This window comes from Cricetulus griseus, chromosome 4 (assembly GCF_003668045.3).
Source record: "Cricetulus griseus strain 17A/GY chromosome 4, alternate assembly CriGri-PICRH-1.0, whole genome shotgun sequence".
Taxonomy (NCBI): Eukaryota; Metazoa; Chordata; class Mammalia; order Rodentia; family Cricetidae; genus Cricetulus; species Cricetulus griseus.
In genome coordinates this window covers 86995475-87021812 of record NC_048597.1, presented here as the reverse complement: position 1 = coordinate 87021812, position 26338 = coordinate 86995475, and the positions used below count along the sequence as shown (strand labels likewise).

The 26338-nt window shown below is 42.0% G+C and overlaps 1 protein-coding gene across 2 annotated transcripts in view; it reads left to right on the top strand.

Moving 5' to 3' along the window:
* Positions 1–778: 778 nt before the first annotated feature.
* The window catches only part of Stard13 (StAR related lipid transfer domain containing 13), a 204452-nt gene continuing 178892 nt past the window's right edge, over positions 779–26338 (top strand). The window contains exon 1 of one of the 2 annotated variants that reach the window (XM_027413756.2): positions 779–1043. In XM_027413756.2, the coding sequence (XP_027269557.1) occupies positions 920–1043 (124 nt within the window). In that variant the 5' untranslated portion in view covers positions 779–919. The remainder of the gene's footprint in view (positions 1044–26338) is intronic. The other variant, XM_027413757.2, reaches the window with a different exon arrangement.

Sequence of the window (26338 nt, the reverse complement as noted above, 5' to 3'; positions counted from 1 at the left end):
TTGTTTGTTTGTTTGTGGTTATCTTGTTTTAAGACAGGATCTCACTCAATAGCCCAGGCTGGCCTCACACACTCCAGGGAATTCTCCTGCCTCAGCCCACTGAATGCTGGGATTACAGATGTAAGCCACAGTCTGGCTTGTCTTTGCCTTGTTGAATGAAGAGTACTTGGTCATTCATCACCTCTTGAAGTGAAGTGACAGTTTTCTTAAAGACTATTGTTATTTATTTAAAACAAGACCCTGGTGTATTTGTTTAAAACCAGCACAGTCCATCTGCTTTCACTTCATGCAGGAATCAGTGTTGATGTCTAATAAGTATGCTGCATGCTTTTGGTTAGGATTCAGAAGGTTCTTCTAGTTCCCATTTCCCCTCCTTAGAATTCCTGTTTCTTTGGAGGCATACAGATATGTTGACTCCCCCAGTCTACTTCACTGTCACTGTAGATTGTACTCTGAAAATTATTTCATGTTGATGGAACGAGGAAGGTATAGCACAACTCAAAAACACCATACAGAAACCCAGTAGGTCATCCTGGCTGAGTGCAAGCGGTTTAAATCCAGAACTCTGAGAGTCTTGGGCATTAACTGCTGAAGTACCAAAACTCTGGTGTCAGAGTGGGTATGGTGAGCGATGGGGAGAACCAGGAAACTGGAGGACTATGGCACAGCCCCTAACTTTGGGGTGAGAAAGACCTGGGGCGGGCTGTCAGGCCGGGCGAGGAGGGTGCAGGGAGGAGCCGGGGAGGGAGGGAAGCAGAGAGGGGGAGGACGCAGCCCGAGAGGGGAGAGGGGCTGGTGGAGCGCAGAGGCCGCCTCGCAGGGCGCCAGGCGGGCGCACCCGGTCCCGCGTGGCCGAGCGTCCCAGCGCCCGAGGCGGCGGCCAGGTCAGGCTGCCCCGCGCTATGAGGACGCGTCTGAGATGAGCAGCCCACGAGGAGCAGTGTATGCGCCGCTCCGGAGGTCGCTGAGCGAGCAGCTGCGGGACTCCACCGCCAGAGCCTGGGATCTGCTATGGAGGAACTTCCGCGAGCGGCGGCTGGCAGGTCGGTGTCCCGGGGCCTTGGGTGCTAGTTCTGATCAGTCGGGTCCCGCATGGTGTCTGACAGCTGGGCTGTGCGCGAACCGTAGAGTCCTACTCCTCTGGGGCTGCGTCCCGGATTGGCATTTCCACGTGGCTCATCCCCTGAGCACTGGCGAGGGCAGCGCGACCCGGTACGAGCTTAAGGTAGTGGCGGAGAGCAGAAATTTGGAGGAAGACAGGTGAACAATTGGTGAAAGCAAACAGCTGCCCACCATCCCGGTGCCCCTAGGGATCCGATATGCCCATACTGGGAACTGCCAGATAAAGACTTAGGGACCCATTGCCCCGGACTGAAGGAGAGGCTGTGGTTATTCCTACCCAAGGGGTCCTTAAAGAACCTTTGCCTAGGTCAAAAGGGCTCCCCTTCCTCACCTCACACCCAGCATGTGTGCTGTGGCCTCAGATGTGTGTCAGCGCTGCAGGAACCATCATCTTCTGGTGGGACCACAAGCACTGCAAGTGGTCTGGATTCCCCATACCTGTAGTCACTGCTTTACACCTGCCCTATGAGACAAAGTCGCCGACTGCACAAGGTTCAGGGGCGGTGCAGTGTTAAGGCTTCCTTTGCCTGGCGGGAGCTGCTGGAAGATGGGTGCTTCAGCAATTAGAAGCGTGATTGGAAGGGTTCTGAGATGATCTTGACTTCTGACCTTGCCTTCTTCAGTAGTAGGCATCAGTTGGTGTGGAACAGAATTCTAGAAAGGATGGCATAAAGCCTGGCAGAAGGAAAGGATGCCCCAGTGAAATAGGCTTGACCTTTGGGTCCCTCCTTTCTCCTATTTAACCTGCAGAACAAGCCAGTCACTAGTGCTCTGCCTTCAGAGCTGGGCCATCACATCCCCCCAGCAGCCTGAAAGCATTCTGGGTCAGATACCCCAGCCCAGGTCACTTTGAACAAAATAGCCTTATCAAACTAACTCAGAAGAAGGCGTTGTGAATGATTCCAGCACTCAATGTATTTAGCATTAAATGTTTACCCATATTTTCTCTCCAGCACAGTGGCTCCCTTTAGTAGGTACCCAACAAATAAACAGACTTTTCCATTGGGACCCAGAAATAAATTGTGGTCACCCAGTAGTTTTGACTGTTGATTTTTTAAAGACCTGTAAGCACACGGTAGACTCTGGTGAGTAACAGTTAATAACCCGCCCCACCCAACCCGGTGAACCTGTGCCTTGTTTTCCTATTACGTTAGATTGTGTCGTCTGTGGAATGGATGGTGTCAGGAACCTTCTGTGGACCAGTGAGCCTGCTGCGTCATGACTCTAGAATTCTTACTGCTAAGGAATCTTTGAGAGCGCCTGTTGCTTAATTTTGTGGAGTTTGTTAAGCCAGTGGATGCTCAGGAAGCTAGAAGACTCTCCACGGGGTGGGGTGGAGGGGTTGCAAAGGCTGGGCTAGGTTTATGTAGCTGAGACCAAAGATGACTGCAACCTGTCTCCAGAAGGAGAGCTCGGAAGGAATGGAGTGTTTCACTGACTTCAAAGTGTGTTCACACGCATCTTAGACATTGCAGTTAAGGTGGTGTAGGTAAAGACTTTTAAGACCATGACTATGAAGTCAGATACTAAGGCTAAACGTAGCTCCAGAGGTTATAGGTAAGAGTTCACTCAGGGGAGCACAATTAATTTTGAAATAGTGGTATGAAGTTTTAATATGTTTAATCAGAATATTAATATCTGCTTCCCCATAATCTTCTCAGCACCCAGCTCACAGCAAATGACAGGTTATTCGACTAGGACCAGACAATTCTCTGTAGAGTGGACTTCAGCTCTGGCCTCTCTAAGCCGCTGGGCTTCATGCCACAAAGCCAAGCCAACCCCATGAAGGAGCTTTTAGATGCAAATTGATTTCCTAGGGTTTTCTTGCTAAAGTAGCTAAAATATGGAACTTTGGCCACAAGACACTGAAATACTTAAGTTATTAATGTTGGCATCAATTCCAGGGGAAAGTGCTCTCTGTTGGTGAAAGTCATCTTTATAAGACTCAGTTCACAGTACCAGAGAGGGCCATGTCCCCAGAGAGCATGTGGACACTGTGGAGACCTCTGTCTTGTTTGTTTGGGGTTTCGTTTTGTTTTCTGTATTTTTTTTCTATCAAATAAAAGCTTTGTGCCAGCTTTTCTTTGGCTTGTTAGGCTTTTTTTCCCTGGAACCTAGTGGGCCAGTTCCGAAAGCTCATTATAGCACATTTGCGTTTTCCAGCCAGAGTGCCCCGAAAGTATTGGAATCCAGGGAAACCCATGTTCTAACTTCATATTCTTCATGAAAAGTTGTTCCCCCAACTCAACAGACAGGCACAAAAGAAATGCAACTGAATGAAAAGAAGTAAAGGGGGCACGTGATTGCTTCTAAGGGGTGGGGACGAACACAGGCAGAGACATCAGGAAGTCCAGAGTGAACATGACCAGCTGATTGAACAGGGCCAAGTGGGGGGAAGGGGGTGGGGAGACCCAGAAGCCAAGAGGCCAGGAGGCAAAGAGACCAAGGGGGAAAAGGACTGTGTACCCAAAATGGCTGGATTTTACAGGAGTCCAAAAAGCTAAGGGGAAAGGAAACCCAGCCAGTCCCTGGGCTGGGGTTTAAGGTAGAGGATGAGGTATGCCAGCCAGGGGACCCTCCAACAGGTAGGGACTGAAGGATGCTGGGAGAACCTGCTGGCCATCATCAGCTTTGATATGTTAATAGGCACCTTAGCCATTTGTTCTGAGTTTGAGAGCTAACACAACTAAGTGTAAGCATAGCAAAACCTGTGAATTTCCGTGCAGTGTGAGCATACATAATGAGAAAAACACATTTCTTAACATAGGTCACAATGACGTAAATGAAACAAGTAATGAAAGACCCAGAGTGATACCAGGGAGTTCCTGTCAAAGAGACAGCAGGCACTCCCCCCCCCCCCCCCGGGGAGGGGGGCTTTCCAGTTCTGTGGACAGTAACAGCTGAACGAGCTCCCACTAGACAGGCGAATTTACCAGTGCATGCTTCCTCTCCCCCAGGATTCTAACTCCCATGGGGCCAGCAAGAGATTTTCTTATCCGTCACCTCCATATTCATTACCACATTAGTGGCAGTAATTGTTTATTTCCCAAACGACAAAGCTGGTTTGTTCAAGGCAGAATTCAAATTCAGATCATCAGATGTCAGAGGACGTGCTGCCATGCCTGTGTCCTAGACTCTGAGAAAATATGGAGACTGGCTGAGATATTCTGTTACCACAGTTGGACTTATAAACCGCAACAACAACAACAACAAAAAAAAAAAACCCCTGAAAATCGGCTACTTCTCCTCTCTTGGACTAGCAAGGATAACCCTCTGCACCTAACCAAGCTCGTCCCAAAATCACTCCACTATGATGGTTAGTATATGAGCTTATAGAGGTTTGAAACAAATCAATAGTTATACATCCTGCTTGTTGGAGCCTGTAGGTGCTCACCGCACCCGTCATTGGAGCAAGGGCAGTTGTAAACTCTAAATGAACTACCATTTCTTCCAGGTAGGTGAGTGACAGGCCAGCCCTTCAGCTTCCCCAGTTCTCCAGTCAGTCAGCCACAGCCAGTGACAATTCTCTGTGCCTACAGAGTCATTAAATTCTTCAGGCCAAAGCACACCCATTGCCCTCTGGCGTTCCTCAGCAATTTAGAACTACTTTTCAAATGTTAATGACCAAGGAAAAGCCCAATGACTTGTCTAAGGCTTCCTTCTCCTTTATATTGGAAGTCATCAATGTTTGAATCCCTTACACTGGCATAACAATATTTAGGTAACTTGCATGTTAATTGCTACCAAAGTCTTTTGTTCTTTTTTTTTTTTTCAGTAGTCTGCTGTTAAATTATTTCTCTGAGCCACAGGAAGTTAGACTGCTGCCAAGAATATACTAACTTAAATCCCTGAAAAGCCTCAACTGTCTAAAAAACTGTACTGAGTTTCCTTGGGTCCTTGATAACAAAGACAGGCTCTGTCACATGATGTAAACACAGACTGGGACTTCAATGCAAAGCAGGATGGAGAATAAAACATGGTCCATTAAGTGTTCCCTATTAAAATCTAACTGGGTGCTATGATGTCACGAGGACCTGATGGCCCTAGCTGATCTTTTCATGTTTCTGCTATCTTTTCGTACTGTCTCTTCAGCATGAAGAACAGGCTATGCTGTTTTTTTGTCATTACTGACACTGTGGGATGGCACTGAAATGTGCTTATTATTAATAGTAACAAAAATGTCTAAGTCAAATGACAGAATCAAAAGGGTTGATCACCTAGGTCAGCATTCCTGATCTTCCCTACCCTCAGCATTGCCTGAGCCTTTCAGATCGCCAGTACCCAAGCCCCACTCTGACACTCTCACCCATTCAGATGCCAGAAGGTGTGCAACTGGGAGTGAGAACCACTGATTTATATTAAGTTCCCTGTGATAACTTATGAAATGTGGAGCCCAATACAGGACTATTCAAAACGAGCAGACCTAACCTAAAGTCTGAAATGCTCCGAGCTCTGAATTAAAAAAAAAAAAAAAGTGGACAGGAAGTCATACATGATGCACTGCAGTCAAACATGTGTACCCCACAGCTTCCTTGGCACCCCTAAAGGATGGGGGGGTTCTGGAGCCCTTCCATCTGTGATACACAAACTTTCATCCAGCATGAAATTACTAAGAATATTATATAAAATTCTATTTAGGTTACATGTGTAGGATATATTTGAAGCATGAATGAATGTTATGTTTATACTCCAGTCCCATACCTAAGACATCTCAGTGTATATACGTTAATATATTTCAAAATCTGAGAAAATAAAAACAAAAAACCCCAAACACTGCTGGTCCCAAGCATTTTGGCTGACCGATGCTCAAACGCTTATTGTAAGCACCTAAGCAAAGTGAGGTGGGAGTGAACGAGACAAAACTTACAAAGTCAGCAGTGCTGGCAGAATAATGAAAAAGATGGGAAAAGCAAGTCAGTGAGAGAAAATGATGGCAGACTTGTGGCCAGGATGAAGTTAAGGTGGGCTTGCTACCAGCGAAAGAAGTTTGGCTTTGAGTCTAAAATGGACTTTACAAAAGGGGTAAGACCAAATATCCAAAAATGGTGCAGCTGAGGCATAAACAGGAATGGACAAGGGTAATAGTGGTAGAAAGGATCGATGGATGGAAATAGGTGGTAGAAAGGGACATATGTGAGGTGCCTCACAAGTGGAGACACCACCTTGACCAAGTAGTTGTTGAAGACGAGGAAGGTGGGAAGTGGTAGGGTTGGGTAAGAACAGGTAATGGAGGGAGATGCTGTTGGCTGAGATGGGACCCCTGGCAGGTTTGCATGGAGGGAGGAAGAATGACGAGTTCTTTATCATGTGTCAGCCTATTACATGCAAAAGCCAAAGAGCTGGTTTACAAGGACAGCTTTGAGATGAGAAACAGAGCTAAAGAAATAGGGATTAGAGTTATCAACATCTAACTACTCCATAAAACTGTGGAACTGGGCAGAGCAGCTTAGAAAGAGAATATAAATAAGGACAGGTGTTGTGGAATAGTACTTTTAACTAGGCAAAGGTGTTTTACATTTATTTATGCTGCAGAATATTACTTTAACTGTGTAAAAGTGTGTTACATTTGTTTAACTATGTAAAGATGTGCCGTATTTGTTTCACCTTGCCTGCCTAAGTCATCGGATAGGTCTAATAAAAAGCTGATCGGCCAATAGCTAGGCTACGTAGGAGAAGGAGAGGCATGACTGATGAGCAGAGAGGAGAAGAAATCTAGGCTTGAGGGAGAAGGAGGAGAGGAGGGAGAAAGAGACAGATATACCCAGGTTCAGAAACCAAGCCACCTGCAGCCAGACATGAGAGGCAGTAGAAGTAAGATATATAGAAGGAAAGAAAGGTAATAAGCCCCAAGGTAAAAAGGAAATAAAGATAAATAGGTAAGGTTTGGAGAGCTAACAAGAAATGAGCATAAGCTAAGGCTGAGTATTCATAACTAATATTAAGTCTCTGTGTCATGATTTGGGAGCCGGTTGATGGCCCAAAAGAAAAAGCCTGCTACAGGGAGGGACTGTTCTAGGACTTTCCTTATTTAGAACGGAACAGTTAGACTTGAATATATATGAGCTCTACATTCTTAGGGACACTAGAACAATATCAATATTGTCCCAAGCTCTTCCTTCCTCAGCAAGATATTCATGCTATATTGAATACTCTTATATAAGAGATATACTCCTTTGGCACTAGAATCGTTGATAAATTTAATAATAATGATAATAATAATAATAATTTCATCATTACTGAAGTGCCTTTAAATTTAAATTGTATATATTTTTAAAAATATCAAGAGGAATGAATCACCCAGTGCTTACTAAAAGAAAAACATAGGGATTCAAAAGCAAGTGGTCTTAGCCAAGAGTTAGCTGTGGTTGTTGCAACGTGTTGGGCCCTCCTATAAAGCAGGTAAGAGTTTTCTTCTGGATAGGAATAGTCTAATCAAACAAAGTTCAGTAGGAAACTTACATTGACCCTTTTCAGCACTGCATCCAATAACTGACATCATCAGTTATACTATACCCACAAATATGTTGGTTGAGATGAAATTTCGCAAAGGAAAACAGGCAACCACCAGCCTGAAGTTCTAAGTTTGAAAGGATATTAGCCTAAACTTGGTCTAGCCTATTTGCAAATCTGAGGCTAGCCCTTAGGGAACAGTGTCCTCCTGCAACTGCAACAGAGAAAGACCATGTTAATTGCTGATTATTCCTCTGAAGAAAAAGCAGGGCCCTGATAATTGTCTGAGGCTCCTCCAGAAGACCATCCAACATGCCCTGTGGTGTGGACATGTGTAAACTGCCAGTGATCATGTAGCCTTCTCTTTTGTGCTTTTTAAATTTTTATGTCAAGCGCAACGCTTATCAAGAAAAATTTACCTGGTGACCCTGTGGTTTTCTGGGGATTTGTTCACTAGGATATTTCTGTCTTGCCCTTGTACAAGTGTGTGATACTATAAAATGAAAATAAAAGTGGTTCGGAAAGTAACACAGCATTCTTCAGGCTTATTCAGTCAGTGAAGCTGAAGGACAAACATTTGCATCACTTTTGCTGGCAGTCAGTAAGTATTTATTGAGCCATGAAGGAATATCCTTGTCAAAGCACAGAGGGGCAGATTTACAGGATGTGAACCCCATCCTATGGTTGTCTCCTTGCAAGGCACATAAATTTTATTATGCTGCTCAAATCACTTACCTCATATTTTTGGCCTGAAGAGGAGTGAGCATCCAGAAACTGCAGAGGACGCTATGAACAGTATAACAACTGTACAGTTTCACATCTGCAAACACACTGTGCTAAACTGGCTCAGGCTCACAGGCCAGATCTTTCCTTAGTCACATTTTTAGTCATGATAAAAACTCCAGAATGGCATGGCTCTGTACTGCAATTATTTTTCACAACAGACTATATTATCTATATTGCATCATAGCATAGGGAATTTTTTGAACACTCCTTTTTCTTTCTGCATGAAATTAAATGAATAAGGACAACTAGAGCAGTGATTCTCAACCTATGAGCTTTGACCCCTTGGGGGTCAAACAAACCTTTCATAGGGATTGCCTAAGATCATTGGAAAATGCAAATATTTATATTACGATTTACAACAGTAGCAAAATTACAGTTATGAAGAAGCGTTGGGGGTTACCACAACATGAGGAACTGCATTAAAGGGTCTCAGCTTTAGCAAGGTTGAGAACCACTGGACTAGAAGACCCCATAAGAAACAAGCACATTTACTAACAATGGTATTAAATTGGAGAGTCTTCAGGGTTCAGCCTCCCTCTAGAAAAAGTAGAAACATTTTCATCTCGAAAATGTCTTCCATTAAAATTCAACTTTCATTATTAGAACAACAACCTCAAAACACAAATATATGATCTCACCTGGAAAATGTAACAAGGCTAAATTATACTATTATTCCTTCATGGGGATGTATGGGTCATCACAATAGCATCATGGACATGGAGAGATAATGCTCCCCTCCCTTCCCACATATGGAGATATAGTGATCACAGAAATCTCCCAAAACACTGACAGACATCACACATGTCCTACCCACAAGGAGTTGTCTTCATGGCCTGGGGATTTATGGCATCTCTTTATGGGAGGCAACAGAACATTACATAAGCAACAGAAAATGAGAAACAGTGCGAAAAATACATTTAAAGAGGAGCATTTGGATATTTCTAGTAGGTCTCACAGGCTGTCTTATTCTTTCTGAAAACAAAAAAGAGGTTTCCTTGTAGTGGGACTTTTCTTTGAACCATTAGCTCACAAATAATGACACAGAGACTTATTGTTAATTATGAAAGCTCAGCCTTAGCTTAGGCTTGACCCACTAGTTCTTATAACTTAAATTAACCAGTTTATTTATTTATTTATTTATTTATTTATTTATTTTTGGTTTTTCGAGACAGAGTTTCTCTGAAGCCTGTCCTGGCACTTGCTCTGTAGACCAGGCTGGTCTCGAACTCACAGAGATCCGCCTGCCTCTGCCTCCCGAGTGCTGGGATTAAAGGCGTGTGCCACCAACGTCCGGCCTAACCAGTTTATTTTAATCTATGGCATGACTTAATTCCCCATCTGTCCATGCTGCTTTCTCCAAGTCTGGCTGAAGACTTCTTCCCAGAGTCCTCTCTGTCCCCAGAAGTCCCGCCTCTTCCTGCCTAGCTATTGGCCATTCACCTCTTTTTCTTCTCCATTTTTATTTAAATTAGAAACGAGATTATTTTACATGTCAATCCCAGTTCCCTCTCCCTCCCCTCCTCCCCTGCCCCCCCCCAACTAACACCCTACCTCTCTCATACCCTTTCTGCTCCCCAGGGAGGGTGAGGCCTTCCATGGGGGGCCTTCAGAGTCTGACCTATCCTTTGGCATAGGGCCTAGGCCCACCCCCATGTGTCTAGGCTCAGGGAATATCCCTCTATGTGGAATGGGCTCCCAAAGTCTATTCCTATGCTAGGGATAAGTAGTGATCTACTGCAAGAGGCCCCAAAGATTTCCAAGGTCTCCTCACTGACACCCACGTTCATGGGGTCTGGATCAGTTCCCTGCTGGTTTCCCAGCTATCAGTCTGGGAACCAAGAGTTCCCCCTTATTCAGGCCAGCTGTTTCTGTGGGTTTCACCAGTCTGGTCTTGACCCCTTTGCCCATCACTCGTTCTTGTCTGCAACTGGATTCCAGTTCAGTTCAGTGTTTAGCTGTGGGTGTGCCTGCTTCTACTTCTAGAAGCTGTTGGGTGAAGGCTATAGGATGGCATATAAGTCAGTCATCAATCTCATTATCAGAAGAGGGCATTTAAGGTAGCCTCTTCTCTGTTGCTTAGATTGTTAGTTGGTGTCATTGTTGTGGATCTACAGACATTTCCCTATAATGGCTCCCTGTATTATGGTATCTGTCATCTTGCTCTTCTCTGTTCTTCCCCCAACTCAAACTTCCTGCTCCCTCATGTCCTCCTCACCCCTCCTCTTCTCCCTTTCTCATTTCCCTAGCTCCCTCTCCACTCCCCTCATGCTCCCAATTTGCTCAGGAGATCATTCAACTAATCACGGTGACACTTCTTCACCCAGTGTAAAGGAATATTCTGCAACATTTCCTAGTGAATGATTTCTAGCTCCTAAATCAAAAACAATAGTGACGTGGGAAACTAACTCTTAACTCTGCAGAGCAGAACCATAGATACTGAAGAGGGGCTGTTTGAGTCATCATATGTAAAATCACAGCTGTGCAATGGATAGTCAACATGTGAAATCAGCATTATTCAATTATGAGAGGAAAGGAATATTTCTCATAGCTATGGCTAAAGCACTAGGAGTGGTGATTGTCCCCAGTGTGTGTTGACTCATAAAACAGCAAAACTCAGTGTGGAGTTGGTGGTGTTGGTGCGTGATGGGAGAACCTGGGCCTGGCACTTTGCTCCAGCAACTGGTAGAGCTAAGATTACTTGAGTTTGAATTTTAACTTTGCTACTGAAGCTGCAGGTTTGGGGTCAAAATTTACCTTGGTGTTCTTAAGTTTCCATGTGTTCAAAAGAGTGACTAAGCATAGTGCATACTTCTATGCTGTTATGAGAACAGACTGAGTTATCTACAAAAAAAAAATTAGTTCATGTTTTCCCCCTAATAAACACTACATAAGTATTCGTTTAGGAAAGATGTATCTGAGATACAAAGTGCCAGAGACATTAGATCTCAGTGATAAAAGGGTTCTTTAATCACTAACCGTAAGACACCTAGTCCTTTCAATCCTGGGTTCATCTGACTTGATCCTATATGTTTGGTTCCCATTAAGAGTTTCCAAGGGTTAGGACCTTTGTCTTGCTTTCCAATTCTGACAGAGGTGCAGTCAACTGCTGAATATGTTGTTAGCATGAATAGCAGTGTCCTTATCAAGTCCATTCGTATTTTTATGTGTTCATGGATTATTCTAATATTTTATCTTTTTGAGACCTGATCAATTATGAATTATAAAAAAATTACCGCTGACTTTGGAATTATGCCTCCAAGAGTCATCCACAGACCCTTAGCCTAACTGGAATTGGATGAAAATCTGATTAAAATGAGTGATACCATGAACTAGATAATCTCTAAGGTCCCATTTCTTTGAAGCTATATGAGACTGAAGGGATAAATAGACATCATAGCATTAGTCCCTCTTCTGTAGGAATTCTGTAGGAGACCAGGGCTGTCCGTGAACATCTCTCCCATGCAGTTTTGGTCTCTCAGCATACAGCAGCAGCTCACAGCAGGTTCCTTCTACAATTGGAACTACATCTGCTAGAATCAAAGAAGGATAAAGGAGAGAATGTGTCCAAGCCTAGGGCCTGCAAGCACCCCTAAAGTCTAAACAACAAATGACAGGGCCAAGGCACCTGCTGCCAAGTCTGAGGACCTGTGTTCAATCCCCAGCGCCCACACAGTGGAAGGACAGAACCCATTCCTGAAAATTATTCTCTGACCCCTGCATGCCTGTGCCCACAGGCCCTGTACTGCAATCACACATTCAGGGGCATGTCTCTTATACAGAAACCTGTAATCCCACCCCATCCCTCAACACACACACACACACACACACACACACACACACACACACGCACACGCACACACACACGCACACGCACATGCACACAGTGTTCTGGGGTTAACATTTGAAATTCTTAAAAATAACTAAACTCCCATTTTAATTTTGCATAAAGCCTTACATGATAAATAGTCAAGCCCTTGCAGAATCAGGCTTTGCTTTGTAAGTTCACCTCTAAAAGGTTATTTATTCCATTTTATTGTTTGCTGGGCCCAATACCATCATGACAAAATGAGGCACTGATGTTGCCCTTGATTGTCACAGTTATAATGACTATAATTTATTTATTACATACAAGCAAATATTTTAATTTCCATTTTTAAAGTATGTGGCTTAAAGTATGTCAGGAAATTGGGACAAGGCACTAACAATCCTTGGCATATTAGACTTTCAGATGTGTGTTTTGAAACTTCTTAATTAAGCTGTTTCTTGATTAAATATTTGCTTATTTTATAATGCCCATAACAGATTAGTTCATTAAATCTCTTCTATTTAAACCATTAAAGCTATTTCCTGTGCAGCTTTTACCTGTGATGCTCACCCAGAAAAGGAAACTAGCCTCAGTCATAAAGCCTCTCATTTATCACCAGGGGTTTTCTGGATCTCTCTGCCAACATTGCATTTTGTCATAATGTCCATCTGTCTCTGGAAGAAGAGCCAGTGTGGATGGAGTCCAATCTTCCACGTTGCATAGGTCAGATCTTCCTTTGTCAACAGCAGCAATACCTAGAATTCCTTGTTTGCCAAACTAGAAAATGTAATGATTTCTAGCCAATTCAGAAAATAAGTGCATGGGGCTGGAGAAATGTCTCAGTGGTTAAGAGCACTGGCTGCTCTTGCAGAGGACCTAGTTTCAGCTCCCAGCACCCACTTGGTAGCTCATAGCTGTTCATAACTCCATTTTCAGGGCATTTGATGCCCTCTTCTGGCATTTGCTGGCATCTTCGGGCACATGGTACATGTACATACTTGCAGGCAAAAACATACACATAAAAATTAGCATATCTTTTAAACATAAGAGCAATTTCAGTTTTTCTTGCCCTGAATCATCTAAGGACAGTTAAGTATCTCTGAATAGTCACACAAATAAGTGGGCATATCTAACCAGCCAGCTCTAGACATTGCCAGAAAGCTGACCTACCTAGCAACAGGATCCTGGCCCTCAGGTGGGCACAATGTGATCCATGAGAGGGGCTAGTGACAGTGGTTTTTGTGTATCTAGTTCTGAACAAAAGATAAGTATGAGATGTGTGGCTGCTTCATAGAAAATCTCTAGTGAGTTTTACATTCCAGAGAAGGGATACTAAGTCTGTAGTAAATTAGACAGTCATAGCACCTTCGTCAGCATTGGTAATTTAAACCACTGATTGCTGCTGGAAGGTCTCCCAGAGTAATGCTTGATCTAATGATTTACTTTCATGGCTGTGTCTGTCTGTAGGCTCACACTGTTCCCAGAGACATGCCATCTGCCCCAGCTTTATGCCAGGGATATGGAAGCTATGCATTGTATGCATTGAAGGGCTATAAGAATGCCCATGTACACTGCTGGCCAGCTTCTGAAAGGTCAATTGATACACTGGAGATACAACATTTATTTATTTGAGCCCTTTAATATTTCAAGGGGGATTCCAGCCAAAGAAAAACATCCTGTCTTCGTCTTTTTTTTTGTACTCAAAGAACCACCAAACATTAAGATTTACAAAAGCCTTATAAAATTATCTTGACGGAGCCATTCTTCCTAGAACAGCCAACTGAACCTGAGGAAACTTAAGTTATCCCCTTCCTGTTACCTACTGACAACTCTGACATTGCAGCCACACTCTACATCACACCAAGTGACTCTTGTTTTGAAGTCTGTCAACTAGAGTACAGTGTCTTTGAGAGAAAGGGTACCATCTTAGCATCAGGAGTAAAGTCTTTGCTGTGATGCTAATTTTACAAGGGTTTGTTGGCAAATTAACTTTGATTCAGTCCTGGGTAAAGGGAAGGCTGATGGCTGAAGGATATTAAAGGCATACTCATTGGCTTTATAGATTTATGCAAGATAATATTTTGTTATTTTCTAGCCTTCTAGAATGCTATGGGAACTTTTCATCTTATAACTAAAGGAAACAAAGACTACTGTTATTGTATGTGTTGTTTGACACCATTCCTGGGGAGACAAAGACAAATGTCTAGTTGCCCTAAATAAAGAAGCAATGGCAGATCAAAGTGCTGATATCACCAAAGTCCAACTTGATGGAATGAGTTTTACTGAGGTTACTTAAAGGAGTATGGGTGAGAGGTTACTTATAGGAACATGCATGACACCAAGGCATTCCCACCAAAGCCCACTCCCACATGAGGGATGGTCCATAAAACCTGAAACAATTCAAAGGAATGGTGAGCATATTTTCCAAGAAGCTAGGGGTATCTGAGCCACTTCCAAGCAGTTGGTGTGGTCTCTGGCTTCCAGGTAACTTGGTTCCTCTGAGATTATCTTTCAAAAATCTTTACTACTTATATAAATTTGGGTAGGGAGCTTAATAAATCTGTTCAGTTTCAGGGACTTCCTGAAGCTTTTGAGTTGTTTACTTCTTCAGCCGAAATGTTTCACCTGCTTTAGAACATCCCGTGTCTTTAGGAACTTTCCCTTGGAGATGGAAGGTTTTATCTTTGGAGGAGATTGTTATGCATCGGGTCAAGGTGAAGAAAATGGACAAGCTGTAGTTGACATTTAATTAAACATCTCATTTATTTTTTGCATAAAATACAAAGTTTCTTGGGGGCCATTTCCAGATCTGATAATGGAACTAGAGAAAACAACAAAGCTTTTAAAAAGATCCCCATGCCGTAACTATTTTCAGGATACACCAATATTCTCATTCACTTAATTTATTTGGCAAATATTTATTAGCACCTAGTATGGAAACACTCCCCCAGCTTTTGGTGACTTGGTGTTGAACACAGCAGACAAAATCAATGCCTTTACATGGCTACCATCTGACTGGTAGAGACAGAAAATAATAAACACATTATTGTGAGTGTTAGAAATATCATGAAGGGAAAAATGTCAAGAAACTGGAGATTGGAGCGGTGCTGATTTGAATTTTGCTCTTTTCCTGAAATATGTGGTTGAAGTCTTTGTTGGGATGCTGAGCTGCTAGCAGCCAGGAGCTGGAGCTCCCAGGCACACACCACTGCGGGTGTGGAAAAAAACCCATCCTTGACAACAGATATTGGCAATGTTGTTGGGTTTTGTTTGTTTTGCATATTGGTAGTTGGTGTTTTCCCATCCATCATTTCTTTGAAACAACTGTCTCTGTGTGTTCATGAAATAGTCCACACTTCATTATAAGACAGACTTTGTGTCTGATGACTGTACCCAAATATAGGCTCATGTGCCTGTTCTCAGCACATTTAAGGGATCCTTGACACAAGCATGGTATTTGGCAGGGGGGTGTGTTACACACATTTTTAACTTATAGTATCTTCACATCTTGACAGATCATTTGGACATAGCTCTATGATCTCAATAAATCAAGGTGTATCTACATGTAAACATGTAATTTTTTTTTTTTACTCAGTCATAAGCATCACAAGTCCCTGTCAATTTTTGTATCTATGCTTTTAGAAAAATGTGTATGAGTGTTTTGTCTAAATGTATGTATCCCTGAGGAGGCCAGAAAACTGAAGTTTACACATGGTTTTGAGTTATCAAGTAGGTGCTGGGAATTGAATCTGGGTCCTCTGCAAGAGCAGCCAGTGTTCTTAACCACTGGACTATCTCTCCAGGTTCATATTGATAGTTTCAAAGTGACTTTGTTCTATAATTTTGTTCAAGAAATATTATTTCATGGATCAAGAACTATTTTTTCATTGATCTACAAAGAGCATGAGGTCCTCCATGGCTTGTAGCAATGCTGAATTAGCATCCATACAGGGGTTCCCAGGGAGTCCCCATTTCCTGTGATTGGGCCCCTTCACTGCAGGCCTATGTGCGGCTGCTTAGATTCGCAGGGTTGAAGTTAAAGTAGGTGTCACATATTCACAGCCCATGTTGCAGCAGCTTTGTAGACTACAGAATTTATTATGAACTTAATATGACTTCTTGATCGACTTTTCAGAAGACTTTTAACCAATAGTTACTTTTAAAAGTTTTTTGTTTTTTTAATTGAAAAAGTGATCTGAACAATGCCCCAGAAGCTACATGCATTAGTTTGTAAACATTTCTTGATAGTCTGTGTACCAGGCCCTGGGTAAAAAAAAACAAAAAAACAAAAACAAAAAAAAAAAACAAATAAGATAACATACATTTTTCTTTCAAAGAGTTGGTAACTGTTAATGCTTTCTTCAATCTATTATAAAAAGCTGTATAATCTTATGATTTTGCTATATTCCTGGTGGTGGTTTAACTTTCTTTTAGTTCTTTGATTGTGCATTAGTTCAGCTTCTCGTAGAAAGTTGAGTTAATGTTTGTAATGTAAGTAGAGGGGAAGGGAAGGAAGCCAGAAGAAAAGTCCTAATTCATGGTGCACAAGTCCACCTCGAGAGGCCGGACTGAACTGAACGGCCTCATTGTAACACTGACCCTTTGTGTTCACATGGAATTGCTCTCTGGAGTCCTCAGACATCCCATGGTCGCCCGAGGGCTCCTCAAATGTCACCAGGGCAACAACAAAGTGACACACATGAAGTAGCTGCTCTGTGGTGCTCTTGATGGGAAGCAGTGAATTGGATGATTGCATCACAAACTCTGCATATGAAAGGCAATAGAAGAAAACAAGAGCTTGATCCCACCTCCACTGCTAAGTCACAGCCCCCTCCCCTTAGAGATCTTGTAGTGACCCTCGTCCTCTCCTGGGAATGTGGGAAACAGCCTTGCTGTACTTAGGACCCCAAGGGAATCATGGGCTAAATTTGGAAAGCTGACATGAGACAAAGTCCTGTCTATCTCATAATTCCATCCCTCTTACCCTTCTCTAAAAAGATTGATGCATTTCTCCGCTGGCTGAAACCACTTCTTCAATGCAGAGCCTAACAAACCCTCATGAGTTACTGATTGGGCCCTCGCTTTGGGCAGTCAGGCCTGCTGAGTGTGTCATTTTATTTCACCCTAATGGCCTGTAGGGAGCAGTACTATTAACACCCTCATTGTATATAAAATCCTTTATGCTCTACAATGTTATATGATTGTTGGCCTGGGTTCTTAATGATGGAGAATACTATACACAAAGATTTTTATCCAGCCGATCTGCCCTGAGTCCTCAGAACTCTGTGTATCAGTATAGGGGAAACTTCATAACAAGTCAGGTACTGCAATTACACTCACCTGCTGGTTCATCTAAAAACCACAAACAGAAATCCTTTACTGTAGGAAAGAAATGTGCCACAGAATCCTGGAGAGGCCACATGCAAAAAAAAAAAAAAAAAAAAAAAGACAACATGGAGTGTATTATTCGAAGTCCAGCCAAAACAAGACAGATCCTTACATACACTGAAATATTACACGAAAGTGACATCATGCCCCATCTCCTCCTCCCAACAACGTGTCAATGAAGTTCCTCTCTGGGAACTGCCAGATTTTGAACCCCACAGGAATATAGTTCTTACTCCCTTTCCTGATGATTTCAATATTTGATTCTCAAAGATTACTTGTCTTCTTTTCCCCTGACTTGACCTGGAAAGACTTACTTATCTTAAAGCAAGTCTATCATCACAGTGCAGAGATGTGGCACCTTTCCAGTGTGTTTGGAAGGATGAGTCTCCGCTTCCTTCAAAATTGTATTCATTCATTTACAATGATTAAAAACAACATGCTAAAGGCTGAAAAACCATGCACAGAAACTGTTGATACTTGTATACTCAAAGCGTTATGGAGATGTCTTAAGGAGCCATCAGTACAGTGGAGACAACAGATGTATAGATAGCTGTTATGCATATTTTAAAATTGTAAAAAAATAAATTGCTGTAAAACTGCATGTTTAAAACACTGCACTGAGCCAAATATCCAATTTTCTTATTCACACCATTTCCCCACCAAGGATTATTACAATAACTCCTTTTTGTTTTGGTCTGTTTTGTACCAATCATATGCCAGCAAATGTAGTACTTATAATCCTAGTGGGTGATGATTACATTTATTTTATTTGTTTGAACCAAGCAAAGTTCATTCAAGTAGGGAAATCTGAGCAAGAGCTCATGGCTGTCTTCTACCCAACCACACCATGCCAAGGAGTTCTTTTTCCTTAAATGGAGGTAAAGTAAGCAAAAGAAACTGTGCACGCTTAATAAGTCAGGCACTGATGTGATGCTAGATCTCCCACGAGTCCTTGGTATTCTTAGGTCTCATGTCCATGAATTCTACCAACCAAAGATTAAAAGTACTAGAAAAAATTCAGAAAAATCTGAAAAGCAAAATTTGAATTTGCTGCATAAGGGAAACTGCTACATGGAGCCTTTGTGAATGAATGAAAGGTTGTACAAGGTGATCCAGTGACACTTAGTATGTCCCCCACAGGTGCCAAGAAAGGACTGTGTTCCTAAGCTAATAGTAAGACCACCTATGTGAAGACACTTAGGCAAAACAAGCACTCTGAGATGCCTTTTCAGTGCACACAATTAGCCAGGAAAATCATCCAGGTGGAGGTCCAGGAGCCTACATTTTAAAGATATGTTCCAGGAAATTAAGAGACAATCAATTCATAGTCCCTATTCAAAAACAGGTTTCTATCCCTAAACAGATGCCTTCCTCATGTTTTTCCTCCCTAATTGACTGAGCACAGGAAGAAACCAAAGACAACAGTTTAAGCCAGGGAGCATGGCAGGTAGAGTATCATCTCTAGTTTACATTACTTGTATCAAAACAAGCCAAGATGTAATCTCATTTCAAATTTAGCCTCTTACTTTGATCACCTCTTTGAAAAGCTTGGTGGACTGTGTGGTGCTGAACTAAGAGAAGAAACTGCTCCGGACAAACTTGGCTAGCACAGGCAAACAGCCAGAGTGATGCCAGGTGCGCCGAGGGAGGTTTCCTGTTTATTCAAGTTACTTATTTAAGATGGTTTTCTGCATCCTGTGATTCGAACAGTCGCTCTGCAAGAGAAATCTTGTATTTGAAATAGTCACACAATCTATTTAGAATTTGAATTTGGATAAAATAACCCTGTTTCTAAGTTAGGTATGAGCCCTCACCCTGCACATAAGGAGCTTTTGTTATGTAGACTTGAAGACTGTCCCAGCTGAGGTAATACTGGTTAATAGATTCAGAGAGATGGATTTTGATGCGGTCAGCACTGTTCACACCCCTTTAGCAAATGTTTTTGAATATTCTCAAGTAACATGTTTAACTTGAAAACAAATATGGACTTGCTTACTTTAGAGTCAGTAGTAATTATTTTCATTAGTAGAGTGTAAGAATACCTGTTCTGTTTTTGCATCGTAGCATGCTAAGTTCATATGTCACATTATGGGTCCAGACCCTTCACAGTGGTTTACACACATAGCAAACACACTTTGAATCTGAAACCCATCTTTTGGCCATTGTGAAAGGTTGCATTTACCTGTCTGTCTGTCTGTCTGTCTGTCTGTCTATCTATCTATCTATCTATCTATCTATCTATCTATCTATCTATCTATCTGTTGTCAGTGTTCATCAGTAGTGGGAAATCACCCAGAAGAATCCAAGATCTGGTTTGGCATTTTTTCCTCGGTGGTGTCTGTGAAGACTGTGGAACGAAACCAGCAATCAGACGGACCCCGGGGAACTAGGGAGTTTCCAACTGAGCCATTTTTGTAGAGTCCCAGAAACTTGTGAACACCAGTCATACCTCTGTCCATGGCTGCCCCCAAACAACATTTTCTCCTGGTGTTAAACAAATTGACTGCCAGAGAATCTAGTTGAAAATGTAGAAAACCAAGAGAGCAGGCAGCTGGAAACAGGGCCTTGACATTGATATAATTAGGACGTAAGTACATGAATTAATATTCAGTGCGCCTCTTTAGGGAAAGGCATTTTGCTAGGCTCTTGGCTTGTTTGAAAAGGAGTCGCCATCAATGGCACATGCACTCTATTGGTAGATGGCCCTCCCTAGAAAAACTGCTGTTTTGTGAAGTGCTGTAGCAGAGTACAGGGGTATGGTGGCATATGTGTAGGCCTGCAGAGGGCATCCTCAAAGAACAGCGTTTGAGTATGAGTTCATCCTGAGGAAGGTCTAGAATGAGCTCACACAGGGGTGGCTAACACTGCTGCAGAAACTCCACAGCAAGGATATCCGAAGCAAGTGAGTCAGAGCAGAGCTGGGAATGTGGGACTCCGTCACTAAGAACGCTTTCGAGATGAGATTGGTGGGCACTGTTAATATACTGCAAATCTCCTCACTCCATACTTGTTGGGCTCTACATTGTAGCTCTGGGTAAAGGTATTCATCTTCTGGTTGGAAAAAAATGGGACTCGGGCAAGTGAGATGGTTCATCAGCTAAAGATGTCTGCCACCAGCCTGAGGAATTGAATTTGATTCCCAGTCCCCACATGGTGGGAGGGGGAAACCAATTCCTGAAAGTTGTTCTTGCCTGTGTCTGCATCTGTATTTCAAAGTTTCATTTGAATCAGTAAAGGTTAAGAAATGTATACTACAGCTCCCTCACCACAGGCTAGCAACTATAACTAGAGTAATAACTAGTTATAACTAGTGGTATTGTTATAGTTACTGTATCTAGAGATAGTAGGCATCTCTAGAGACCTTGTTCTGGATATGTGTCCTTTGGAAAACTGGGTTATTAGTCGGGTGTTTGAGATTGTGAAGTCTGTGTTGTGCTTTGGTAGACAGCCATTTCTTCATTTTCAAGTCCTGGAAAGCTTGGCGTATAATGAGAAAATGCATCTGGTCTTTGTGAAACAACACAGAGGGCTTTCCTAAGCTGTCTGCATCCCGGCACTCCTGCAGCCCCTGCGTGGCATCTACGAGGTGGACAGCTGTCGGGGCCTCAGCAGCCCCGGCATTTGTTGCTCTTTTCAGATATTTGACATTTTTATGAGCAGGTGTAAGCCTCTACGTGTTATTTGAAGAAAATATGCTTTGTTTTGAGCTACAAAGCATAATTTCTGGTTTATCTGTTGGGAAATGAAAACATCAGATGCATTTTTGATGTATCCATGGCATTGTTAGGTCCTCAGAACACTGGCAAGAGGCTCCTCTAGCCACGGGACAAGATCTTACTGGGCACATTGTTTTGAAGGCTTGTGTTACTAAGATGCCAGGGTGTTTATTTGTACTCTGTGTTCACTGTGTGGAAATACAAGCCAGTCTTGTTTGCCTATCACTTGGTTTGAGTTATTATATAAGTGAGGCTATCAGATTCAGCCATGAGTAGTTATGTAAAATTGGTGAGCCTAAGTGGATTCTGAAAGGGGCTATAGTATTTTTCAAGGAGTCACATGCATTCTAATCTCGACATTTTGATTAACGAGTGGCGAACTGATGCATCTGCTGCCAAATGCCTGCTTTATTCAGAACATTCTTCCGTACACATGTCATAGCAGCGTTAAAAAAAAAAAAAAGCGTCAGAAGATGAAGTCTTTTCTTTGTAACGAAACAAGTTTACTCGATTTAAAAAAAAAATCCCTATAACATTTAAAAGGTAACAAAACTGACCAAAAATTATGAATTAATGCTCTACATACTGTGTTTGGAATTATTGAAAGAACCGTGAAGGACAACTCCTAACAGCAAGGTTTGTTTCTAGAACACATTGCAGAGTCGATGAGCTTGGGCTTGGCCGAGAGAGATGTAAGCCATGTGGACTGAAACTCGGGAGTAACATGTAGAGGGCAGGGAAGTCTTGCCTTCAGTTTTATGACCACTTGGCTGCCCGACTCAAGGCAAGGTACTCCCCCATTTAACTCACCTTTTTCATCTTTAAAATGGAGATGATGATCCTTTTTGTGAGATAATATATGGAAGAGGACAGTCGCCGCATGGCATAAGTGTTTGAAGTACAAGGCTTTCCTATTTATCATCATTGTTTATTTATGGAAATGATAGCACTCATGGGGTTTAGGTCGAGGATGTGCTGTATCCAAAGGCTGGGGAGGTGGCTCAGTCAGTAGAGTGTTAGTTGTGGGAGCATAAGGACCTGAGTTGGATCCCCAGGACCCACATATGAAGTCGGTCATGGTGCTATGTGTTTGTAATCCCAGCCACTGGGAGAGACACAAGTTTATCCCTGGGACCCCTTGGCCAGCTAGCTTATCCTGATTGGTGATATCCAGGCCAGTGAAAAACTTTGTTTCAAAAAATAAGCTAGCACAGGCTATTTTTGTTTTTAAGAAAGAAAAACTTAGTGAAATACAATTGGTATAAAGTGAGTGCCCTTCTAAAATACGCACTGAAGTGGCTGGCTTTTAGTGTGTTCATGAATTACTTAATTTAAGAACATTTCCTCACCCCTAAAGGAATCCCCAGGTTTGCCTTCCTTCTCAAACCTGGGAAAATACGAAGCTGCTCCCTAGCCAGAGGAATCTGTACTCCGGGAGTCTCATGTAAACAGTGATATGGTAGGTACAAATCTTCAAGTAGACTGTTTGAACTCTTTTGATCATGTGGCAATTCCATGTTTAACCTCTTAGGAAAATGGGGATACCATTTTACATTTTCCTCTTCCCCGCACCCTTCCTTTCTATGCCAGCAATGGGTTCAAGTTTCCCAATAGGCTAATACCTATCAAGCTTTTTCAATACAGCCATCCTAGAGAGGCTGTGAATAGCATCCCCTGAGGATTGGCATAGCGGGACTTCTCTTTCCTGCCCACAAGTTCCCAAATAACCAACACGGAGACTTATACTAATTATTTAAGCTCAGGCTTATTACTAACTAGCTCTTACAACTTAAATTAACTTATATTTCTTATCTAAGTTCTATCACGTGGCTCATGGCTTGTTACCTCATTTCATACATGTCCTGCTTCCTCTGTGTCTGGCTAGTGACTCCTGAGACTCTGCCCTTCTTCTTCCCAGCATCCTCCTAGTCGGGCTCTCCTGCCCAATCTCTTCCTGCCCAGAGATAGGCCAGTCAGCTCTATTAACCAATGAGAGTAATATGTATTTACAGTATACAGAAGGATTACTCCACAACAGAATGGTGTGAATGCCTCACTTACGGAACTTGTCACATGTGTTGTCTATGTTCTCTGAGGGAAGTGTGCTTTAAAATTCTTTAACTCTTTTTCATTTGGATTGTTTGTCTTTGTTAGGCTGTAATAATTCTCCATGTTTGTGAATTCTTAAGTTTATTTGGATAAGTTTTTGTGACTATTTCTTTTGTTGGATTGTGTTTTCATTTGCTTGACAGTGCACTGGCTGGCACAAGGTTTCTTATTGTAATCATGTCCAATTTGTTGATTTATCTATTTTTCTTGTTGCTTTATTAACATTTCTAAGAAAGAAAAAAGGCCTAATCCAAGGTCACTAGAATCTGTACTTTTATACTTTTTTCTAAGAATTTTATAATCTTACTTGTTATATTTGAGTCTCTAGCCCTTTTTGAACATATAATTTGAACATACACACATAAAGAGAATGATGTTGAGGAAGGGTCTAAATTCAATCCTTCACACATGAGTATTCAATTGTCTTATACAATATGTTGCTGAACTGAATTATTCTGGCATCCCATCAACACATTCATTCTTACAATGAAATGAATGCCAAATCAAAAATGAGGGAGTTGTATTGTCTTCCAATTGATTGGGCTGTAACAATATTTCTGTTGTCTTATCTATAAAATGAGGTAATAATGCCTCATTGTATCATCTAAAGTATATATTATTTAATAAAGACAGAGGCCTAGCTCAATTTTTAAAAAATTTACTGGTGTGTTTACCCACAAATAAGTGTCAATATTATATGTTAATTAAAAAATCATGAGACTTATTCATTTGTTCATCTGTCTATTCAAGAAAGCTTTCCAAGTGTCTTTACTAGAATAAGCAAGTTGAGGAAATAAAAATCTTTGCTCTTATGGAGCTCACTTTGTCCTACAGATGTATGAAGTAATAAATCAAAAAACATATAACATAACAGCAGATAGGATTAAGTGTAGGTGAAGGGAGAATGAACAGATTTTAGAGAACCAAGAGTGAGTATGGACTGTGAGAAAGACTCATCAAGGGTGGTACTTGTGGGAAAAGATCTAAATAAAGGGAAGAACTGAGCCTCTAGAGCAGTGGTTCTTAACCTGCGGGTCACAACCCCTTTGGGAAGTCAAAAGACCTTCTCACAGGGGTCGCCCAAGACCATCAAAAAACACAAGTATTTACACAATGATTCACAACAGTAACAAAATTACAGTTATAAAGTAGCAACAACAACAACAAAAATTTATGGTTGTGGGGGTCACCACAACATGAGAAACTGTATTAAAGGGAACTGTATTTGGAAGGTTGAGAACCTCTGGGCTAGAGTGTGATCCAGACTAAAAAAGTGTGGTGACCAAGAATGGAAACATGCTATTACGGAAATCTGCAGGAGAGAGGGTAGTGGCTCCTGTCAGGAATAATGAATAGCATCTGATTAGAGTGTACTTGGTAAGCATCAGTAGGTGATTATTGGTAGGTTATGGGATGATTCTTCAAAATTTGATTGGAAAGACAGGCACATGCTGGGGTCATTAATGAGACAGACAAGTCTACAAAAGAACACATAGGGAGGTGGACAGAGTTCTATTGGAGGCATTAGAGATTAGTGGAGAAAGCAGGTAATTAAGATATAAGTCTGGAGTTTATTGCTTGCTAAATGATATCACTTAAAGAATGTCTTCAGTGGTTAAAGTCAGGGCTGGATGAGGTCGCCTGAGTAATTAAGCAATAGGAGGAAGAAGAGGACTAAGATGTGAGCCCCCAAGCAATTCTATTGTAGCTCAGTAAGGGAAGAATCACAAAGGAACCTGAGGTGATAAGAACAGCATCTTATTGTCAAGTCACAGGAAACACGATGTCCCAGAAGCCAAGTGAAGAAACAATTTGCATGAGGAGAGACTGGACTTGGGTGTCAAAATTTTCTCAAAGTTCTACAGATAAGGATCAAAGAAATGGTCACTGTACTGGCAAGATGAGATTACTGGAAACCGTGGCAAATATCATTGCCTGCCAAAGTGGGTTAGTGATGGACAAGAGGTTGAAGGAATAAATGCAGTGTTCTCTGTGGGCTGCAGTCCATGCACAGTCATTATGCATGTAATGTGTGGTCTAGTTCAGAGACAGCACAGTAACTGAAAAGAGTGTAAGCACTGGAGTCAGACAAACCTGTGCTTACCAGACCTGCTTTCATGACCTTAAGCAAACCACTGTCTGAATTCTGTACCTATTTTCCCTTGTGTATTAATCAGAGATGATAATGCATACCACTTGCATGATATTGCCGTGAATGTCCCATTCTGAAACAGCTTCTGTCAGGTAAATATCACACTATAAATTAATCATATTCTGCTCATTTTATTTATGTTGTGTATAGTATATATATGTGTACATGTCCGTGTGTGTTGATGCATATGTTTCCAAATTTGTGTGGTGGGCAGAGGTTGACATCGGATGTCTCCCTCTATTGTTCTCCACTTTATTTTTTGAGGCAGGATCTCTCTAAGAACCTGAAGCTCACCAATTTGACTAGACAGGCTGGCCAGTGAGCCTTAGAGAGCCAACAATCACTACTCAGACGCTGGGATTGCAGAACTTGCTGCTTTAACCAGCTTTTATTTGGCTGCTGGGGACCCAAATGCAGGTCCTCTTGTTTACATAGCAAACACTTCACCCACAGAGCCCCCTTCTCAGTTGTGCTGATTTCATTTATATATCCTAAGTAAGATTGTTGTTCTATACTGCTTATTATGAACAAATCTCTTGCTCTGTTGGAATGAGAGGACTACACAAAAGAGTAGACCCACTTGTGTTCTGACAGGAGCTTTCTTGGGGGAAAAAAACTGAGGCATATTTCCGATAAGGAAACAAACCACGTGTGAGTGATCAGAGTGTGTCAAGAGGCTGCCTGATGGATTAAGAGCTTTCACTGGGGAGAAAGACAGAAACTCGGGTACAAAGATCCCTAAAGCCAGCATGATATTTATATAATCTTCATGTAATTTTAAATGAAAAATGTGTTTGTCCCAGTTATTTC